Below are 20,064 nucleotides of genomic sequence, written 5' to 3'. Positions count from 1 at the left end.
AGAGAGAGACAATGAGAGAGGAGCCCGGGGTCTAACACAATCTGAGAAGCAGGAGAGTCAGAGAGGGTGGGTTCAGCACATGCTGGAACAGAAGAAACACATGGCCCCAGCCAGGGCAGGGGGATGCTGCCTGGACCACAGGCAAAAGAAGACTGACTTGAGGAAGGGAATGCACATGTTGAGGAGGAGAATCCAAGGGCAGTGCGAGGACTCAGGGCTGGGGGAGCTGCTCTGTGATTAACAGGACAGCACCTGCAGGTCAGAGGATCTCCATATTTATTTTCACTGATGCGTTTCCATCTCCTTCTGAATTGCATCTGTAGCAGGGAACGATCTCACTGACATGGGCATCTCATCTGCAATGAGCCGCATCAGCCCCAGAGGTGCTGCTTTGCCCGGGTTCTACAACACTGTGCTCACCTGGGCACAGCTGGCCCCCTCCAGCCTGTGGGTGGCCCCTGTGGACACCACTGCAGAGGTGAGGGAGGGCTCTGAAGCCACAGCGAAGGGAGACTCAGGCCTTTGCAGGGGAGGGCATGACGTCATACGTATCACTGGACAACTGCTGATAGAGTCACAAACTGTCTACAAGGTCGGTTATCCCCCCTCGTTTAACAGTTACAAAGTTTTCCAGGTATTCTGCTGATCTATGTTCTAGAGATGAGAATCCCTCAGGTCATTTGGAAGGGCATTTGTACACTCTGCCCTTCCTCCTCTGCTGAGAATGAGGGAGGGAAATTTACCTTAAATGTCACAGCTCGGTTATATTCAGTATGAAACGCACCATCCCTGTCAAATGAGGAGAAAAACGTGTTAACTTTAGGAATGGTTGTGAAGACACTTACTTACCTTTGGTTTCCCGCAGCATCTTAATAAGATTCAGTTACTGAACACAGGTCAAGTTTTTTTTTTTTAAGAAATAATTGTAAACACAGAAAAAGAACCATTCTGAAATAAAATTAATCTCACTAAAAATCGCGGTTTGCTGAGAATACCAATGAAAGCTTTCAGCATTTACTTGGAAATTGGAAATGCCCACACGTACTTACTGGTAATGGAATAATTCGACCTTTTTGTCCTTTGCGCTTAGGTCAACTTTCATCTTCTTGCACAATTTTCTACTCTCTGCGTCACTGAAAGACACAAATGTCAGGAAAAAGACACTTGTTATCTGAAGCCCTCACGAAGGTGCTAATGGAGTAAAATTTGCTGGTGGCCCAAGAGTAAGGCAGGTAGCTTGGAATTCTCAGTAGCAAGTGAGGCCCTCACTACGCGTGGGCTCTCAGGGAACAGGAGGAAGTAGAGAAACCAACAGGATCTGGACTGATTTGGAAAGACAGGGGCAAGCAGGTGGGGAGGACACATCGCTACTTGTAAGGGGCAACGTGATGGATCCAGGCAAAGGAAGTGCCCCAGAAGCTTAGAAGGCAGATGGTCCATTCTAAGAAGGAAAATAAGCTCAGGACAGTGGTTCCCAGTCCTGGCTGCTCATTGGAATCACCTGAGGAAGTTTTTAAGCATACTGATTCCCTGACCCTCCCGCAGATCACGACTTCAGAAGCTCTACCTGCAGCCCCAGCAAGTTTTTGTTTTTACACCTCTGATGTGTGCCACATGCCACCTGCTATATACCATCAAACCAGAGTAGGAGGGAAATGTTCTGCAATGTTGAAGGAGTTATGAAATCTGACCAGGTATTGACAAAAGCCGAAATGACAAAGGGGAAAGGTTTGGTGAAGTGCTAGCGTCTGCAATATCACACTCCTGCAACTCTTCTCATACGAAGAGTCTGCCGGGCGCCATTCACCGTTTACCGAGTGCTCATGCACGACCTCCTCTAATCTTGGCTCCCTTTCCGTTAGACCAGGGATCTCGAGATGCGGCCCCTAGACCAGCAGCATCATCACCACCCAGGAACCTGTCAGAAGTGCAAATTCTCAGCCCCATCCCACACCTGCTCAGTCCAAACTCCCGGCGGGTCCTCGAGCGACTGTGCTTTAAGGAGCCTCCCAGGTGATTCTGACACCTGCCCCTGCCCTGCTCTGCTCTTCCTCCTCTCCCCGACATCTCTGCCCCCCCCCACGAGGTTCGGCTTCCCGTGTGCCCTACGCCGGCGCCCCCAGAGACCTCACCTGTTCTCACGGCCTCCCCACCACCTCACCACATTCAGCCAGGTCTGCCCGACAGCCAGCCAGAGGCAGCCAGCTACCGTGCCCGCAGGGCCGTGCTCCTCACTGCAGGACCCTTCCCCACATCTCAATGGACTCAGCGAGGGCACCTCCGCCCACACCCACACCCACTGGCCCCCGGTGTCTACACCGCATGAGAAACCTTGTTCTGCCAAGGATGACAGCCACCTGAGGGAAGTCCTGGAGGCTCCCACCTGTTTTACCTACCTCAGCACCTTCGACGGCCACCAGCTTCACACAGCGGAGCACCAGCCCCAGAGCAGATGGACTGATGACACCATTCAGCTCAATTCTAAAAGCCACACTCCTCGACGGACAAGCAAAATTATGGGACCTCAGTTTAAGTGTAAATGTGCAGTTTGCAGTTCAAGAAGCATGTCTTGCGGGACAGGTGTGTGGGTCGGAGAGGGAGAGTGTCAGGCACTCCCAGGGGCCCCCCAGCCCAGCCCAGACCCAGAGCCTTCCCTCCCTGCATAGCCCTACCTGTGGTGGCCATCACTGCAGCCGCTGCAGCTTCCAGCACCCCCCATCGGCACCCCCAGCAAACAGGGGACTAAAGAAACACACGAAGCACTTAGAAAGGAAAGGCTGTGGCCTCTCCCTCAGGCTGGCAAGGGCCTTCTGAGATAGGGAGTCCAGAGAGAAGGGATAAGCTGGGCTGCGGAGGGGACCCAGAAGGGCTGAGAGCGTGCATCAGGAGGCCCTATAAGGGCAGCCCACGCAGCCAGTGGCTGAACTCTTACCCTAGAGCCCTGTGGGGTTGCTGGGCTCACCTCCACTGACGGTGGCGATTACAGTTCGGTCTGCCCTGTCCTGAGGGCGCCCTGTGGAGAAGCCACACTGACAGGCAGAGGGTCTGTGTGTGACAACTGCGTCTGAGGCGCCGTTTCCCTGCCCCAGGGGAGACAGGAGGGCTCGACTTAGATGTTTGTAACTGTTCCCTTGGCACTTTCCCTGTCCGGCTTTGTTCTGTTGCGTGCAACTGTTTCTGTGACCACCCACCGTCCACCCAAATGCGACATCAAATAGTGGCTGCAGCAGGAACGAGGTCCAGGTGCCCACGGCCCCCCTCGCCCCATGCTGGCATCCAGCGGGGGCACCCAGCCTGCAAGGCAGCCCCATGTCAGCTCTCTCCTCCGTTGAGCCTGGCTGGCAGCCTCTGCCTATGACTTTACAAAGCAGAGAGAGAAGCGATGGGGCCCATCATTGCAACCCCAATCCCTGCCAGCTGTGTGGGAACCCACTCCATGGAAAAGTGTCACTCTCCCGGTGAGCCCAGGCCAGGCTTAGGAGCAACATTCCAAAGACACTGGGTAAAGCTGGAGGGGCACGGAGGTTCCCCGAGAGCACATCCAGCCCAGCCCGCAGCCTATGGCCCCCACGGCTGTCCAGTGACCACAGCTCTGTCACTGCCACAGGATTCCTTGTGGCAGACTCTGAGCAACCCTCTCCCCTCCTTAAGTTATAGGACACTCCCCGAGGATTCTCTCCTCTTCCCTGCCCCCTACACACACACACACGCACACGCACACGCTCACGCACACGCACACAGTCTCAGAGGGGTAGGTGGGGAGCCAGCCTCCCGTCCCCTCCGAGCATCTCTGGCACAGACCCCAGAGCCTCAGCCCCCCTCATCCAGCACTGTCACATGCCCTTCCCCGCTGTCTCCACACCTGACCAGCATGTCCACTGTCACCCCCCATCAGAAAGGTTTGCTCCACCAAGCCGAGGGCTTTATTTTGTTCATAGCTGCTTCCCCAGGGTTCCAACAGCTGCTGGCACATAGCAGGCGCTCTATAAATAGCCTGAGTGAGCGAGGGAATGATGCCGGCTGTTGCGCTGGGATGAGGCACTCACTGCTGGCTCTCTGGGCTCTGCCTACTGAGCTCCAGGAATCCTGCCAGGTGAAAATTCCTGACAGTGCGCTCTCAGATTGGCTCCCCTCCCTCCTACGATTCTGTCTCTCAGAGTGTGTGTGCGCACTAATTGCACAGGACAATAAAAATCATAAGAGTTCAGGAAGGGGAGAAATTACCCAAGCTCAGGGACTTAAAAGGATCTGGGTTGATAGATTATGCACAATTAATTGTGCTGCCGCCCTTCTCTAGCCAGTGACTGAGGCTCTGGGGGGAAAAGGCAAAGGCAGTGAGCAGGAAAATGAGCTGTTCTGCCGGGGATGGAGAGGGAGGGGACAACCAGAGAGTGGACTGGCCATGCAGAGGTCCTCATCTGCCACCCCCAACTGTCCTGCAGGAACCAGCCTTTTCTGCTGGGGAGGCTGGAGCCTCAACACCCTCTGCCCATTTACTCACCCATGACCTGCTACATCCCCTCCTCCCCCACCTCCCTGGGCTCTCCCCTACAGAGAATGTGAAAGGTCACCGAGGCCTTTTCACACTTCCCTCCCCACCCCTGACCCAGACAGACACATACACATGGGCGTTTTCGTTTGACTTTGATGTGGGTTGCTGGCCAGCAGTGCAGAGTGGCTGCAGGTACGTGGTGCTGTGTTTACTAGATGTACACGTGCAGTGGCGATCATTCAAGAGACGCAACTCACACTCCTGGGAGTCAGACCCAGGGATGAAAGGTGGGGGGATAAGAGTAGGAAGAAAGAGAAGAAATAAGGTGCTGGAGGCTCGGGAAGGGGAGGTACTTGACTTTGAGAAGTCGCAGCCTAAGTATCAAACCCTCCCCGGAGTCACTGTCAGTTGGAGTGACTGATGGCTTCTAGATCTGGCTCTGCCGCTAGCCAGCCTGTGGCCTCTGGCAGGGCCCTTGGTTTCCCGAGCTGCAGAATGCGGGAGTTGTCCATACGAGCTGGATGGAGCTCTCTATTCCCCTACAGAGTCAAGTATTACTAAAGCATCAAGGCAGGCTGCCTGTATCCTGACGGATGGACCGGGAGCCAGAAGCCAGGACCGAGGGTGGAGACTGGGCCGCCTCCGGCAGCGGGTAGAAAGCGGACTACACTGAGGACCAGAGGCGGGGCCCCCAGCCTGTCTTGGACACTGTGTGCCTCGGCCAACTCAGCCTTCCTCGGGTCCCTTCCCCACCAAAGAAGGGGTAAATCCCTTTCTTCCATCTGCTCGGGTCTAACACGGGATTCTGAGTGGATGGACCTGTCACCCCAGAGGGTGGGTAGCAGAGGAGAGGTGGGACGTGCCCCCACTTCAGAGACGTGAAAAAAATGCAAGATAAGGAGCGAGTGAGCAAAACAACACCGTCAGCATGGCTGCAAGGTGCCCCATGCAGAGGACAATGTGGAAGGAGGTAGCCGGAGGGCAAAGGCAGGAGACAGAGAACAGCCTAGAACAGCTGGGCCTTCAACTTGCCCGGACCTGGGTGGCTAGTCACTAGCCCTGATGACGAAGGGACTCCCACAACAGGAGTCTGGCTGTCCTCCTTGGTGCCAACCTCACGAAGGCATACGAATCATGTAGCAGAGTTCATGAGAGTGATGGGAATACGAGAAAGAGCATGCCTTCTCATCCTCCACCTGCCTCCCCGGCCCAGCAGTCCTGGGGGGACACGTCACCCCCCCGAGGGCACAGCAGTGTGCCACAAGGTGTCTGAAGCCACGACACAAAACACGGCGTCTCTTCTGGAAGCCTGCTTTATCCCATGGTAATTTCAACACGCTCACACGTAAAGGAGCAAATGCTAAGCTCGAATCATTTTTGGAAGAAAACATGGGCTTCAAAATATGTTATGCCTGCCCTGACAGGCCCCACGTCTTGGATCTGGGAAGCCAGCACTGCTCCAGGGGAAAGAAAGCAGATGGGAGAATGAGAGCAGGTGGTAAGGTAATGACCTTAAACCCTCAGGAAAAGAAGGCAGCAGGCGCCCCGTTGGGCAGCCTCAGCCCCATGAGAACCAGCCCCAGGAATTAGCACCCCGGGCATGGCTCCCGCCTGCTGGCTCCAGCTCCGCCGCCCAGAAAGCAGCCCTCCGTGCCAAGACCGAGCCCCGATGCCAGGCTGCAGGGCACGTGGGGAATACCAACTCCCTCACACTCAACCCACTTAAGAGCTGGACAACTACCACCAGCCAACCCGAGCGTGGCTGCTGAGATCTTAGCCAGGAGGTGGAGTGAGGGGAAGGGAGAGCTGACAAATCCCTGGACAGAAGCCAGAAACCCTACGGACACTTCAAAGCCACAGGTTACGGGGGCCCGGGGCCCAGCGGAGAGGGGTACGTGTGCCTGCCGGCACGCAGGCAGGACCGGGGAGGAAAGCACCAGAAAAGCAAGAAAAAGAGAAGAAATATCCACACACAGAAGAGAGGAAGAAAAAGACCAAAAGAATGGGGGAGGCAGGGACCCGAGAAGGGAAGGAGCAATAGAAACTATCAAGGGAGAGGGAACAAAGCGGGAGAGAGGAGAGATGCTGAGAGGGAGGGACCGGAGAGACGTACGAGGCAGACACCCAGGGTGGGGAGAGACACGAAGACTGGAAGACACAGCCTCCCACACATTTCCATGAATACATGGGTCTGTATACACATGCATACACACGAGCACGTATGTGTATACACGTATGAGCCTGGCAGCTTCTGGAACGCTCTGAACCAGGCTATGCAGGGATGGGAGCACCTTGGAAGATTCAACTCCATATTTCACACAAGAGCAAACTGAAGCCCAGAGAGGGGCAGTGACTTGCCAAAGGTCCCACATCTATTTGCTGTCAGAGCCTGGACTCAGAGCCAGGCCTCCTGACCTGCAGTCCTGCAAGTTCCACAGCACCGCATAGCTCTTAAGGGCCAAAGCAAAACACCCTATCCACTGGGCTGACTCTCACACCCAAAAGCTTCTTCAGGACCATCCTCACGATGACCAAGGGGTCCTCACCCAAGGAAGAGCTCTTGAAGACAAACACAGCATTTCCCTCCCTCCAGCTTCTTGGAATGTCCTGACAATCTGGTCCAGATGAAAGACAACAAGAGTAGAATGGGATCTCACATTAAATTCTATTCTACAAAGATCTTCAACACAGACCCGGTAAGAAGGCAGAATATGTATTATTGTTCCATTTCACAGATGAGGAAACAGACTCAGGGTAACCGACCTGTCCAGGGTCATGGGGCTAGTAAGTAGTGGAGCTGACCCCTCAACCGGGGCCTGTGTTTACTGCACACACCTCTACAGCCTCACCCCGGAGCACTGTCTTCTCTCCCCCTAGGATGCCCTCTGCCCCCCTCACCTGCCTTTTAAGGGGGGAAGGCAGAGGGGTCATCACCCACCCCAAGCCCTGGCATCCCCATTCCCACCTCCGACCCTTCACTGGCAGGGCAGGAAGCAGAGGTGGGGAACCACACACAGCAGGGCCTACTCGAGGGCAGCTGTGCTCTGGCTGCCCACCTGCTGTTCCCCTGCTCACTCTCCCGCAGAGAGCACCCACCGGAGCGCTTCTGCCCATCCCAGGGCGTCTCATTCAGACTCATAAACACAGACTGAGTGCGTTTAGGACAACAGCTGAGGGCTCTCATCACAGGGTCCGGAGTGCACACGGCGGGTTCCCTTAATTAACGGGGCACATTCAGAAGTCTCAGAGCAGGAGTGGCTGAGCAGACGGGCAGAACCAGCTCATGTCCTTGGGGATCTCTTTGTGTAACGGTGATCCGTGAACTGCCACCCAGGGTGGCCTGCACGGACCAGAGCTCCGAGTTCTATCCCTTTGGCTGTTCTGGGAAGATTTAGCTGTATCCTGCCTCTGACTTCAAACTCGAACCCAGGTATTCCTGCTTCCAACATCATCCGTTATAGCTCCATATTCCACCTACCCATCTAAACGTTTAAAAGCTATTTAATATCGCAGTTTATACTTCCTCTTAGAGGCATAAAGTGAGTAGCAATTATGCGAACAGTGAATCCTTTTGTCTTAAGGTTACCTCTTTTAAGCTCTAAGGTGCCCCCCCAGATTTTCATTTTAGAACATCAAAAGTCACAGGATTATTTCTCCCGTTTGTACTTTTATTGATTCCAGACAGCAAGTCTCCAAATGAGTCCTGAATTCTATTCTTGGTCTGTGTTCACACACTAACCCTGGCCCCATAAAGTCCTGCCTGTCCAGGGCCAGATGACCCGAGGGGCCCACACCACAGGGAGCTGCCTGCAGGGAAAGCCAGGGCACTTTAAAGACCTGCTATTCTGAGGTCTTTGCCCCAAATTTGAATTCGACCTCCTCTGTGAAGTCTTCCTCAGCCTTTCCAGGCAGAACGAAGTGACTAATCACCTGGCTAGGTGTCTGCTTCCTCTCCTCCTTGCACACTGCGCTCCTCGAGGACACTGTTAGCCATGTGTGTCCCTCAAAGCACAGAGTAAGTGCTCGGGAATGTCTGCTGAATGGACCCAGATGCATGGCGCAGCGAAACGAAGCTCTTCTGCCCACTTCTGCCACCTACAAGCCTGATGAGAACTCCCTGTGATGAGGCTCTGTCAGCTTGGCAGGACTGATGTCATCTTTGGGTATGGAGATTCCAAAGCACCCTGTCCCTCTAATAGGCTTTAGTACTTTGCCAGTCACACAGATCACGCCTGGTAAAATATGGGAGACAGAGACACACCTGGAAGATATGAACACTTCCAGCCCAACTATGAACTAGAAGTAACCAACAGCTACAATCTCGCCAACTGTCTAGTGAGCCGTCTGTTCCATTTCGCTGGTGTTTGAATCAACTGGGAGGCGTGAGGCCAGACAGGCACGTGTGTGTGTACATGCGTGCACATACACAAACACACACACACACACACTCACACACCCTACAGCAAACACCGACTGGCTAAGACTTCTCCTGGTCTCATTCAGTGCTTTGTCAAAATATGAATCTCCTTCAATTCTCTCCAACGATGGGCAGGACCAGCTTGAGGCTATCAACTTGTAAAACTGTTGTGTCCCAGAAGTTCATTTGCAAAATAGCCACTTAGAACTCTGAATAAAGAGGAAGGAGATTGCACTGGAGTGCAGCCCATAAAAGCTCACTGAACCCCACAGGGTAGCAGCAGGGCTTGTGACTCGGGCAAAGACAGAGACAGTAAAGGTTACAGAGATCTTTATGGGCCATGCAGGGAAAGAACTGCCTCTCTTCCCAGGAGAGCCCACCTCGTCCCCGTACTAACAAGACTGAAATACCGCCTATGCTCCTCTCCTCTCCTCTTCCCAAGCCCACACTCCCGATAAACTCCAAGTCCAGGTGAGGAGTGGCTGCACTCAGCGGCTCTGGAAACACCTCCTGTCCTTGTCAAAAGGACATGTAAATGCTGGCATCCACCAAGCGCAGCGCAGTGCCTTGCGTGCAGCCAGTGCTCAACAAACGTGCAAAGAATAAACCTATTCTTCCCGACCTTTTCCGTATGTTTCACTGTCTATGTGTCTTTGCTCTGTTTTTGCCGATCTATGCCCAACTGGGAGCTAATTATGTGACAAAAGGTGTGTGTATAGAAATCCCAGCAGCAAAAGCACTGAACACAGGGAGATGTGGCAATTACTCCTAATGACTGAAAGGAAAGGGAAGCTGAGCACACCGTGGACTCAAAACTCCCAAACTCAAAAGCATCAGAGGAATTCGAGCAAGAGCCCCCTTCGCCACACTCAGAAGCAGCTCTCCCTCCCACGGGCCGGCGCTTGCTTCTGCCACCGCAGCACCGACAAGGAAGTCTCCGGGAGGGGCAGGCGAGGCAGGAGAAGTAGCTCACAGCATCATCATCAGGACGCGTGGGGGTAGGGACGCAGGCCAGAGGAGAGAGCCGGAAGGACTGAGCCACCTGTCCAGGACTGACACATCTAATGGAGCCACCCTGGAGCCAAGGTAACAGACAGGTCGTCAGCTGGCCCCACCGCTTTTGCACCGTGGGCACTGGAGTCCTCTATTAAGGGCCCGGGCCCCACCCAATAAGCAAGCCCCCCGAGTGGCCCTGGAAATCATCTTGCCTCTTTGGGCACCAAGGCCCCCTCTACCACCCACTGAGGAGGCAAAATCAAGTGACACAGGACAACAGAGTAAAAAGAAAAAGCACTACGGAGGAGGGAAGAAGAGGGGCGGGGCCGGAAAGACAGGAGCAGAGCCACACCTGCCCCTCCTCCAGCCCACAGCGTCCTGCAGCATTGCTGGGCCGGGGAGGGGGGGGGTCCTTCTGCAGCCATCTCTCCATCACATCCCCTCTCCCAGAGTATCAATCAGGAACAAGTCCCACCCCACCCACCAGAGCCCACACCCGGCCCCCCAGCCACCATACCCCACATCCCCAGGACATACCCACAGTCCACCCAGCAGATGGTGCCTTGTCCTTTCACTGCCTGGGCCACAGTAGACAATAACCTGAGATGACTTTCAGCTGCAGCCTCTGTGAAAAAACAAAAAATTAAACATCTGTACCCAAGTGCACCATGGCCTCCCCTGCCATCTTCCCTCAGGGGCAGGGAAGGACGGAGACCAGTCCTAGAGGTGAGGTCCTGAGCACCAGTTAGAACGTCGTCCCTGCGGCAACGGTTCTCTAAGAACAGCCCAGCTCTTCTCAGAAAGCTCTGCTCCCGCCATCCTCACAGACGCAGAACCCTAACCCTAACCCGCCTTCAAGCCACACCTCACGCCTCACTCTTCCCAGAATCTCTCGGCCGGATCCTCAACTTCCAGTAGACTCTCTGACTCATTACTATTCTGGGACACATTTTGAAAATTCTATAACCGAACAATTACAATTCTATGACTAGGCGGGGACCGAGTCTGCTGATTCCACACTGGTCTGCCCTGGTGCCCAACCTGGGAGCTGACAAGGGAGGGACCAGACCCTTCCTTCACTTGTGTGTCACACACTCACCTAGGGACTCGGTACAACATGGTGATTTAATGAGGTTTACGTGTGACACTAGTCTCTGATGGACTGATACTAAATGTACACAAGTCACTTTCACGGCCCTCTTTCCCAGCACTGGCAGTACCTTGGGGGACAACCGCAGGACCGCGGACTACGCCCCGGGGCCGGGCGGATGAACATGAGAAAGGAAGAAGCTTTGGGCAAAGCCCCTGGAAACTAGGAGGGCGGGTGCTTAGAAACAGAGCCTCTGTGGCCGGGATTTCCACGCTGCCAGCCTGCAGCGGTCCACTGCTGGGTGGCTGTGGCCAGGCTGTCACCTTACCCCGTCACCCCTGTGAGCTCCCTGGCAAGGGCCTCCACGCAGACACTAAGGAGAGCGCAGGCTGCCTGCCGCCTTCCCCCAGCAGAAACCACAGGACACACTCCACAGCCAAGAAGAAATGATATGCGAACTAGCTACCTCCTCAGATCTCCTCTTCTAGTGTGGCTAACGGAAGCTGTTTGTGAACACAAAGCACGCTGAGCCTTTCATGCAGCGAACGGAAAGCACCCCGCAAGAGCCGTGCACGGAGCCTCCTGCAGGAGGCCCTCCCAGGAACCCCCCAGGCCCACAGGAGGAGGGGGCGCAGCCCAGGTGGGAAAGGCCGCCCCCCACCCTTCCAGCTGGGCTCTGGGAGGCAGGGGAGGGAATGTAGAGCCATGTGAAGGCCCTCCCAACCCTGCCTTTCAGCCGTGGAAGGGGAGGCACTGGCTGGAAGGGGTGGTGGGGGGAGAGAAGCCAGTTCCCGGCGCTGCTCCCAAAGTCCCGGGAGGTCCCCAAGTCTCAGGAGCAGGGCCGGGCAAGAGGCAAGGAGGCAAAATCACCCGGCCCGCGACCAGCGGTCCAAAGTAGGGAGGAGCCGGGCGCACGGGCAGCACTGAGAGTTCCACTACCAAGAGGCAGAGACAGAGGCTGGGCGACGGCCCGAGAGAAAACAAGAGCGCTCCCAGCCCTGCCTCCGGCCCCTGCAAGCCCTGGTCTGGACACCTCGCCTTCCCACTCTCTCCTTTCCGAATCCTTTCCTGGTGGCGAGCCTCCTGTCGCTGCAGACTCAGAACATCTCTCCGCGCGCTCCAGCAGAGGAAGCGAGGCGGAGGCAGCGGCGGGACCAGCTCTACCGCCCACTGGCTGGTAGACCTCAGATCAGGCAGCTGTTCTCCCTGAACTCTAATTCCTCCCTCAACTGGACATTACCCACAACCTCACAGCAAAGCAGCAAATGAGAGTGTGTCACACAAGTTCCTGTCAGAGTCCTTCTAAGAAGATGAGCTTATGTGAGAGCACCCACCCAGGGAAGGACCTGAGCGAGTCCCTGGAGGGCACTGACGACCCCCCAGCTCCGGAAGCAGCCAAGGGGGCTGAGCCACGCTGGTCCAGGGCCCTAGACCCCAGGCCTCAGGAGCAACTCTGCTTTCCCCCTGCCTCGGTTTCCCCCTATTCTTGACAGGAAAGGAATGCTAGTCACACGCTGGGCTCCCAACAACAACTGCAGGGAGTGTGTGCCAGGCCCTGGGAAGGGCAAGCACGTGCCCGGGTGCTTGGAGAATGCAGGCTTCAGGAGGGACACACATCCAAAACATCCATCGGTCCCCCATGCCAATGGGAGTCGAGGATGAGCTGCCAGGGAGAGCTGCGCCCGGAACCAGCCCCGCCACTGGCCGCTGCTCCTTCGGGGCACAGAACACTTGGCATCCTTGGGAGCAGCGAAAACACTTAACTCTGCTGGAACAGCATCAGCAGTCAGACGTTCAAAGTCGCAGCCAAGAGCTGAGCAAACCTCTCTCCATCTTCAAGGTCAGAAGAGGCAAACCACTAGTCCTACCCCCACTGAAGCCACCCTGTCCTGAGCGTGGAGCCCACTCCAAACTCAGTCTCTTGTTCTGACCCCAGAGCGGGACAGACTGGGGCCAGGCAGGGCCAGGGCTGCCAGCCTGGGTGCGTTCCCCCAAGCCTGGGACCAATTCAGCTGGCGACAGGTTGGCCCAGTCGATTAATCAACAGCTCTGGCGAAGCACGCCACGTGCCTGGCAGGGCTGGCCATGCTGTCCAGAGAGCCAGAGCGTCCATGCCGGGCGGTCACTGTCCTCTGTCCTCCTTCACACACACGTCCTCTCCCCCTGAGGTACTGAGGGACTCCAGAGGGCTTTTCCTAAGAAACACTGGTAAAAGGGAACTGAAACGCCCTCTTAGGGATCCAAAAGCAGCAGAACTGACACCCCTGCATCTTCTGACGGACCTTCCCTGAGAGGTTTTTAGTCCCACCTTAGGCACTTTAGTGCCTCCCACTTCTGTCCCCGTTCCTTCCTGTCCATCCCGCCGCATCCCTGACGATGGCCCCAAGGCCAGAAGGGGCACTCACCAGATTTGGAGTAAAGCACCAGCACGTTATTCCGGGTCCTGAGAAGTTTTTTCAAGTCCTTGGGGTCAGAGATTCTCTCGACGAGTGAGGAGAACTTTGTAGAGGACAGCCACGTCGGCAGGACCACCTGGGGATCAAGGAGCCAAGGACCATGAGTCTCAGGTCCCGGCTGGGGCTGAGCAAGAAGGGGTGCCCCAGATGTGCTGCCTCTAGGCACAGTTGCCTTGGGAGGGATAAGGCTCACCCCTCCTTCTCTCAACTCTACACCTGCCTTTCGTCTCATCCCCTCTCCAAATCGCGCCCCCTCCCACAGGGACTCTTCCAGACCACTTCCAGTCACCAGCTCACCCTTCATCTTTTTTATGAAGCCGTATGGACTGCACAGGTACATAAGCACGCTGCATGGACGTTCTTGCCATCCTTTCAATCAAGACCTCTCTGGGAGGTCAATGTCTGTACCCTACACTGCACCCAAACACCACACACTGGAGCAATGTCAAAACTCCATCCCACCTGGCAGCACCAAAGCCCCAAGTCCACAGGGAAGTATGATCACCTCTTAATGTGACCCCGTTTAGGGTGGGAATGGATGGGTGAGGGGTTTTCCACTCTCCCCACTTAGCCAATGATCTCAGGAGATCAGCCAACAAGAAACAAGCCAATTCTCCCAGAGAAAACCCTAAAAAACCTTGGGCCCTAGAAGTACCAGGCACCTCCGCAGGCATGAAGAGAGGTGGGCTGAAAAGCAGGGGCAGGGAAGGAGAGGTTGTTAAATGTTTGAACAAAGAGCTGTCACACAGCAGATCCCCTCACCCAACCCACACAGTCCCCTGCCTAGCCGGCAGAAAACACAGGGGTTACCATCTACAAAGACTGAATAAGAAAAGCTCTGCCAGGAGACACCAGGCAAAGGTGGGAGGGAGTATGGACAAATTGAACCTAGAGATCACCCATCTCCCCTAAGCCCCTACCCCCCAGCATCTCCCTTCCCTTTTCCAGAATGTTGCCAATCTGATCCCCCCAAGTAGGTTAGAGAATTTTTCTCTAGGTTAACTGAGGAGCATAAGAAAAACAACCAAAAGATAGTGATTTGGAGACTCTTCCAATGAAACAGCTGACTTCCCATTCAGATACCCACTGTGAGGCCCTCCCAGTAAACAAGTGCCCTCCACCCGCTCCCCACACTCAAGAGTCTGCAACCCACAGCCTATGTCTTGATCTTCATTACACACAGATAACCAAGATTCACCAGACGTCTGAGGGAAGCCCTCAACACAAAGACAGAGATGAGAACAAAACAATGGAAAGATGAAACTTAAAAAGAACAGAAGAAAACAACTAAAATTATTATCCTCAGAGAAATAAAATGGTGCACCCATAAGACAAGAATAGAATGCTATGAAAAAGGAGTAGTCAAAGAGAATGATGAAAACCTCTCAGAAAGTAAAATCCTTGCAGAAACAAAAAATTTCAATAGGGCTGAAGGTAGAGCTGAAAAAACTCCTCTGAAATAAAACAAAAAGATCAAGAAATAAAAAGCAGAAGAACAAGATAAGACAAATAATAGGTATTCACTAAGTGCAAGAGCCAAATTAAAGGAACTAAAGAAAAAGAAGAAAACAGAGGAAAAGAAATTATCAAGGAAATAATTCAAGAAAATATCCCAGAACTGAAGGATGTTGAGTTTCCAGGTGAGAGGGCCCAACATCACCAGTAAAAAAAAGACTCTCACCAAGTACATCATTGAAAATTTTCAGAACACTGCTGACAAAGAGGAGATTCTGAAAGTTCCAAAGGGAAACAAAACAAAACAAAACAAGAAAACCACCACACACAAAACATCAGGGGTCAGAACTGGCATAGGACATTTCATCAGCATACCAAAAGACAATGAAGCATTGCCTCCACAATTCCCCAAGTAACATGATTTCCAACTGGAATTCTATAACCAGCCAAACTACCTGTCAATTGTGAGTAGAGATTGACTCAGACTTAAGGTCTCAGATGTGAAAAATTTACCACCAAATTTCCCATTCTCAGGAAGCAACTGGAACTCATGCTCCACCAAAACAAGAAATAAATAAAAAATGAGAAAGACATGGAACCTAGGAAACAAAGGATCGAACAGAGGAGAGAGGCAAGAAGTACCATGTTGATGGTGAAGAGAAGTCCCAGAACAAATGTCCTGACCCCACGGAGCAACCAGCCCAGAATGGAACAAGGACAGAGGACAGAGGAACGTGGTCAATAAGAAGAGGCAACTACAGATTATCCTATATGCTTGATCTTATAGATCAGTTAAATAATCTGACGAAAGTCACACAGCTAATAAGAAGCAGGTCCAGCATCTGAACCCCAGTCTCTCTATTTGACCCCAGGCCCTCTCATGCCACCGCCTCTTTGTAGCCAGAAGTCTCACATTGAGTCTGAGCTCTACCACTCAATAGCTAAGATGCCCGGGCAACATCACTCAATCTTTTAGACGCTTAGTGCTTCGCATCTGATGTGGAGAAAATGATACCTCCCTTGTGGGACAGCTGTGAGGATGAAATGGGGTAACTTATCGAAAATGCTTTATAAATCATAAAGCACTCTAATAGGATCAGTTACCGTAATATATAATACAAATTTCCATCTCAGCAGAGTAGGAGATGGAAATGTGGCCATATTTTAGTGTTTCTAAATATAATCTGCCATTGGATGCAACTTTACCCTTCTCCCCAGGGTAAAACCATCAGGAGGAGCTGTCCAAGAATGATTTCTCCCTTATTCTGCCCCAGCAGGGCAGTGCATGATGCCTGAGGACCCCCTGCCCTCATGCAGCGACCTTGAGAGCTCACCAAAAAGTTCATTCCACCTTATTATCACGTTATTCCACTGCTCCCAGGGAGCTAACGCACTTCAGACTAAAAGGTCCATAGCACAGTGCGCATGGTTAAAGGAAAAAAATAAGAGAATCTGTTGGACACTGCTGTTTTAAATCCTCAAATAACCTGGCCAGTCAGAAAAACAATTACCCTTGCCCAGTGCCTCAGGACTCTGACCCGAAGACCAGCTCTCCTGAGGCTGGCCGGCACCTGCACTTCTGGACAGGGGAGCAGGAAAGGGGAAGGGAGGGCAGGCCCAGTGCCCACCTGCCTGGGTAGCACAGCAGGGTGCAGCTGGGCCAAGCGACAGCAAAGTGTCTACAGCAAAAACCACAAGAGCACCAAGTTTCAAGGCTTATCCACAGCTTCCTTCCTAGAAAGCCCGGCGAGCCCCTCAGGTCCTCTAACCAACAGCCACTCTCAGAGTAAACAAACCACTTTGCAGCCAGCCACCAAAGCCGCTGAGCCAGCGTTCACCCTCACACAGCAGACAGCTTCAGCTCCGCCAGAAGTACAATGATGCTGGGGCTTAAACTCACGGTCTGCGGCCGGCCTGCTTAAGAACCCTTTATGGAGGGTCCATCTCCTCTTCATCTCGTCCCATCCCTATTCCAGCCCCTAGACTAGGAGCACCTGGCCCCTTGAAAGCCCTGTTTGTCCAGCATAATAAACATGACAGACACACTGGCTGCCACACTCTTGAGCTTGGCAGAGGTACCCTGCTGGGAGCATGTTACAAGGTAAGTCCATGACAGCTCTCAGGAGACCCAGAGGGACCACGGAAACCAGACAGACCTAGGGCAGTCAGAGAGGGTCTGGGCTGGGGAGTGGTGGGAGAAGGCAGATGGGGCCAGGCTGGGGTGGAGGGTGGGATCTTCAAAGCCTAGCTCAAGAGCCCCTTCTGGCCCCATCTCAGACTGGACAGTCGTCAGAAGGCTGGAGTGAAGGGACCTGCTGGGTGGCTGCCCAAGTGGAGCGAAATGGGTCAATCCAAGAGCCTCAAGGGAAAAACAACAGAACTCAATGATTATTCATATGTAAGCGAGGAAGAAAGAGAGTAGAGGCTAAAATGACCCAAGGATTCTGTGCTCAGAAATGGAACAAGAACCAAAACTGGAAGAACTGGGAAGCAGCAGCAGCAGAAGAGGCTTCTGTCTTATGTTGAGGAAGGTGATAATAAGCTTGGGTGCAGACATGTGGACAAGACGCCCCAATGCAGGTGTCCTCCAGGCTGGAGAGTGAGGTCAGTGAAGTCTCAGGGGTTGGGGTCCAGGGGGAGAAGTCAGGAAAACCCTCAGCTGAGGAGGAGGAGGAAGGACCAGGAGAAAGGTGGGAAGAAGGTAGGAGGTACCACAGACCTGGTACCTGGTCAACACAGACCAGGGAGGAGACACACAGGAAATCAGGTGTGATGTGCAGGCGAAGGTCAGGGCCATGTCCCCAGGGATGTTCCGAGAGCATTCTGGTGATGGGAGGGCGGCCGGAAGCCAGGCTGCAGAGAGAAGCACACCCCACGCAGCGGGGAGCACAGGCGGCCGCAGGGTCGGGAGAAGGATGGGCTGTCTCCACCTAAGACAGGGAGCTGCATGGACGTTTGTGGGCACTGGAGAGGCAGGATTTGCAGGGAGAGGATTTGAAAATTTGGGAACAAGAGGAAAATAGGATAGGTAGATCCAGGGGGAACTAGGGGGAACCAGGGGACTTTGGTGTGCAAAGAGCTAAGATGCTCAGTGTAAGATCCCTGAGAGAGGAGGGGGAAAGGCCCTTGTGTCTGGCCTTAGACAGACCCTCACCTTAGCAAGCAACCACAGGGGCAAAGGGAGCGAGGCCCTTTCCTCCCTCCCCTAACCCCAAGGGGACTCTCCTCCGGCCACTTAACATTCTCCTTTCTCCTCCACTTCAGTCGATTTTAACCTTTCCAGTGTGCACGCTCCTTCCTTTCCTTAAGATACAGCTGCAGTAAGCCTTGGGTCTCCTTGCCAAGAGCCTTCCTGCAGACTTCATAAGGCACAAGCCACAAACCTTGCTAACAACAATAACTAAGGCAACTATAACTACTTAACGATGCACAAACTCTCTGCTTTGTCAAGCCCTCAGCAGGGATGGGGCAACGTTTGAGAAGGAAGCCAGCCACCTTCGGAGCCAGCCATGGAACTGTTCCTGGGTTCCGCAGGCTCTTTACATTCTAAGTCTTTCCCTTTGGAGGTAGAGGAGAGAAAAAATATCCCCTTTGTGCCCTCTGCAAACTCCTTCTTTCCCCCAATAATTGTTTCCTTTCTGCCCCAGCCTTAACAGTATTTACATCAGGGCTGAGCTACCCCATGGGCTGGGCTGAGATCCATAAAACCTTTGCCTGGGTGCAGGGCAGAACACTGCCAGGAAGAACGGCTCCCTTCCGCTACTGCTAGGGAATACAGGCCCCCAAAGCCAGGTCCTGCTTGCATCAGAGTCAGTGCCCGCCCCCCCACCCCGCCATCAAAGTACCGGTCCCCCCAGCCTCCAACCCCTGTCATAGTACTACACCCGCCTCAGAACACTGGGCCCCTCCATCAGAGAAGCAGCCCCCTCCACCCTGAGCCCCTTCCCCCATCAGAGTGCAAGGCGCTTTGCAGAGCCCACTCAGGGTGCCTGGCACGAAGTCCTCACCTCCACCCTCCACCACGGCTGCAGGCAATGAGGTCGAGGACACTGACTTCTCCCCCTCACCTTCCAGACTCCCTGCAGTGCTCTCCTAACAGGTGTCTGCCCTGTTCAGGGCCCACCAGACAAATGGTCCTCCAGCCTGGAGGCTCACGCTCCTCTCCTCCCTTTGTGGTTTCCCCACACCCCTCAGACACCACAGAAAGAGCACTGGAGTCAGACAGACCTGGGGTCAAAGCCAGGCACTATCACTTATAGCTAAATGATCTCAGATGTTACGAGTGTCATTTCCCTGCCTATAAAGTGGAGAAGATAATACTGATATCTGCGGGGTTGCGGGGTTGGCTGAGGATTAAAGGAGGGGGAGAAAAGTACATAGAGAACCTAACATAATGCTTGGCACACAGTACACAATCATGGTAATTATCTGTATTAGTACCATTAGTGAGACAAATCACAGAGCAAGGGCAACAGAAGAAACGGCACCACCTTTTCCTCTCCAGGGCCCTGCCGGCAATCAGGCAAAACAGCACCTCCAGGCAGGAAGATATGTGCACGTACACACATGCAGCATCAAAACCTCGAATGATCACCCGTCAGCACAGCAACCATCGGGCCACAAAGCACACGGAGGACGGTCCTTCCAGGTTGTGTGCCCATTTGCCCCTCACAATAACCTGATGAGTGGGCACTAGCCTCATCCTACAGATGAGGAAACTGAGGCTCAGGGAGGTTAGCTTACTTACCAAGGTCACACACAGTAGGTCAAGTTGCAGAGCTCGGACTAGGGCTCGGGCCTCTCGGGTCCTGGCCAGAGGTGTTTGCTTCCCTCCACCCCACAAGCTCCTTGGGCTCGCAGCGACCCAAGTGGACCACCTTCCCAGAAGTACCTCCTTCCCAGGAGCACCTCCTTCCCCAGCCAGGCCCATCAAAGCAGCCAGGAAAAGCCCAAATCTTCCAGAATCCCCTGGCAAGGAGAGTCCCAGCAGGGATTTACACTAACCCTCTGCTTCCCGCAAGCCTAGAGCACCCTGTTGTCGACCACCCTTCTCGGGACCCTGGGGCAGTCAGCCCAGATCTGCCATTAATCAGAGGTGTGTACAGGGGTCCGGGCTCCCTTCTGCCTCGCTGTCCCTCTAACACACCACACTCACAAG

At 54.0% G+C, this 20,064-nt stretch overlaps 1 protein-coding gene across 1 annotated transcript in view; it reads right to left on the bottom strand.

Moving 5' to 3' along the window:
- PDIA5 (protein disulfide isomerase family A member 5) overlaps positions 1–20,064 on the bottom strand; it is a 92,484-nt gene that overhangs the window by 57,542 nt on the left and 14,878 nt on the right. Inside the window, exons 2-5 of the mRNA XM_027106550.1 lie at positions 13,401–13,527; positions 10,443–10,530; positions 1,050–1,133; positions 744–789 (exon numbers count right to left, since the gene is read on the bottom strand). Coding sequence (XP_026962351.1) covers positions 744–789; positions 1,050–1,133; positions 10,443–10,530; positions 13,401–13,527 — 345 coding nt within the window. The remainder of the gene's footprint in view (positions 1–743; positions 790–1,049; positions 1,134–10,442; positions 10,531–13,400; positions 13,528–20,064) is intronic.

The sequence above is a fragment of the Aethalodelphis obliquidens genome, unplaced genomic scaffold (genome assembly GCF_003676395.1).
Source record: "Aethalodelphis obliquidens isolate GAN/ISIS:26980383/991018 unplaced genomic scaffold, ASM367639v1 scaffold1, whole genome shotgun sequence".
Taxonomy (NCBI): domain Eukaryota; kingdom Metazoa; phylum Chordata; class Mammalia; order Artiodactyla; family Delphinidae; genus Aethalodelphis; species Aethalodelphis obliquidens.
The sequence above is the reverse complement of the archived record's forward strand: the minus strand, read 5'-3'. Positions and strand labels throughout refer to the sequence as shown.